Below are 1,939 nucleotides of genomic sequence, written 5' to 3' on the forward strand. Positions count from 1 at the left end.
AGTCCTAACTAGACATCATGAATCTCCAAGATTCAAACATTTTTCTTACTCTTTTCCTTTTAACCACATCACTCGCCATGATGAAGTTTAAATGACTAAGTTGGTAATAAACATTATAATAAAATAAATAATAATGAACCCCAAATTTTGTATTACATTCAAGTACACTTACAACTACTTATGGTCTAAGGCAACAGTCGCGTGTAAATACGATGTACATATAGTTAAAGTGAGAGATATTTCGGAGAAGGCATTTGTTCACTCCACTTGTCAAAATATTTAGTTTTTACTTTATACATCTTTTCTTTCAGCAATACCGGTACAGCTTACAGCTGTATGGTAATAAACTTACTAGGTAAGTCTTCGAAGTATACTCCATTAGGCCTATCTAAAAAAAAAGTTCAATGTTTTTGCTTAATAATTTCTTTCTCTCATTAGCTGATGTTGTGAAAGATTTCTTGAAATCTTAAACTGCCGTAGTAGTGCCTGGAATTAGTCCACTGAAACGACTTTCCCGGAGGTTTGATCTCTGTATCGAATCTTATCAGGATAAGCGAAGAACGGCCTCTTGCCTTCGTCTTTCAGGCGCTTGAATTTTTCCTGTTTCTTCCTGCGTAACTGGAGAACCCTTTGCGACAAGTCCTCTGCCACAAAGACCTTGAGATCATGGTACATGGAGCTGGTCTGCTTAAGCTTCGTGATACATGCTTTCCTGACCCGTTCCTTGGTTACAAATATCGAAAACGCGACATGGATTCTTCTTGGTTGCTTGGAATGAGTCGCATCCTTGCCTACAGGCTGATGTGTGGGCGTTCGGTGGCATCTTTCTATCTTTGAGAGATCTGCTTCTGGAACCTCAGCGTATTGTAGAAATTGAGTGACTGTTTTCATACAATCTTCCGCTGTTGGGTTTGAAGATTCTGCGATACCAAAGAGTACGAGATTCTTTCTTCGTCCCCTATTCTCAAGGTCATCAAGCTTATTTACGAGGATCTCTTTCTCCTTCTCCAACTGTTTGACTGAATCTTTCAGGGCGCCCACTTCAAACTCAATGTTATTCATCTTTTCCTCATGATCAGATACTTTCAGTGAAATGTCTTTGAGCTTTTTGTCTAGCAGAGCTTCAATGCGTGAGTCAAATCTTGATTCGAAATCTTTGAAAAATGTGACAAACCACACTGGGGGTGCTTCTGAAGATAAGTCTAGAGAACGTCGTGTATTGCCGGTGGGTTCGGCTCCGTGCAAGGGCGCGGCCATATTGCTATCGTACTGACCTGGAGTTTCAGCTACGTCGTTTGTTTCCATACGGCTACTGCAAGCGGTGGGACTACAGTTAGACATCTTCGGCTTCTTAGCGGAAGGGGACGATTTGTTTGGAGTGTTTTCCAACTGATGAGTTACTTTTGGAGGGTCCATTGTTGAACAAAACAATCCTTACCACATTAAAAGTCCATTGCGAAAATCCCGGGGAATTAATCACTATACCACACGGTGAAATTTTGCTTCAAAGCAAGAGATGAGAAAGTCACATTATGCTCGACAATGCCTGAAGAGCGCCCCGAGCGGGTAAAGTTTACAGGAGAGCTGCACTTTCCCCAATGAAATGACGTGTTTGTGTGAGACACAGTATTAACGGTGGCAAAACAACATGCCACACATTTTGACACCGACACAAATCACGCACCACCAATACCATCAGACGTTAAGTAACAAAACTTTGTTCTTCCCTCGCCTCCTCAGACGGTCACAGCCTCATGTTTCCTGCAACCGTTGGCCGAACAGGCTAAACCCACTTTATACCAACATGCATAATTCATGACACAGGCTACTAGTTTTATGAAAGAAGGGAGAAGGAATTTTCAGCAAAGAATAATGAGTGAATTCAAGAACTGGTGCAGTGCATTAAGCTGTACCAGTAGCTACACCGAATCATCAACAG

The 1,939-nt window shown here is 41.5% G+C and overlaps 1 protein-coding gene across 1 annotated transcript; it reads right to left on the bottom strand.

Annotated features, from left to right (window-relative positions):
• Positions 1-492: 492 nt before the first annotated feature.
• On the bottom strand, positions 493-1,416 carry LOC140229846 (uncharacterized). The gene has a single exon (XM_072310069.1). It carries the CDS (start codon positions 1,414-1,416, stop codon positions 493-495), a length of 924 nt encoding a protein of 307 aa, XP_072166170.1.
• Positions 1,417-1,939: the final 523 nt, after the last annotated feature.

Source organism: Diadema setosum, chromosome 6 (genome assembly GCF_964275005.1).
Source record: "Diadema setosum chromosome 6, eeDiaSeto1, whole genome shotgun sequence".
Classification (NCBI taxonomy): Eukaryota; Metazoa; Echinodermata; class Echinoidea; order Diadematoida; family Diadematidae; genus Diadema; species Diadema setosum.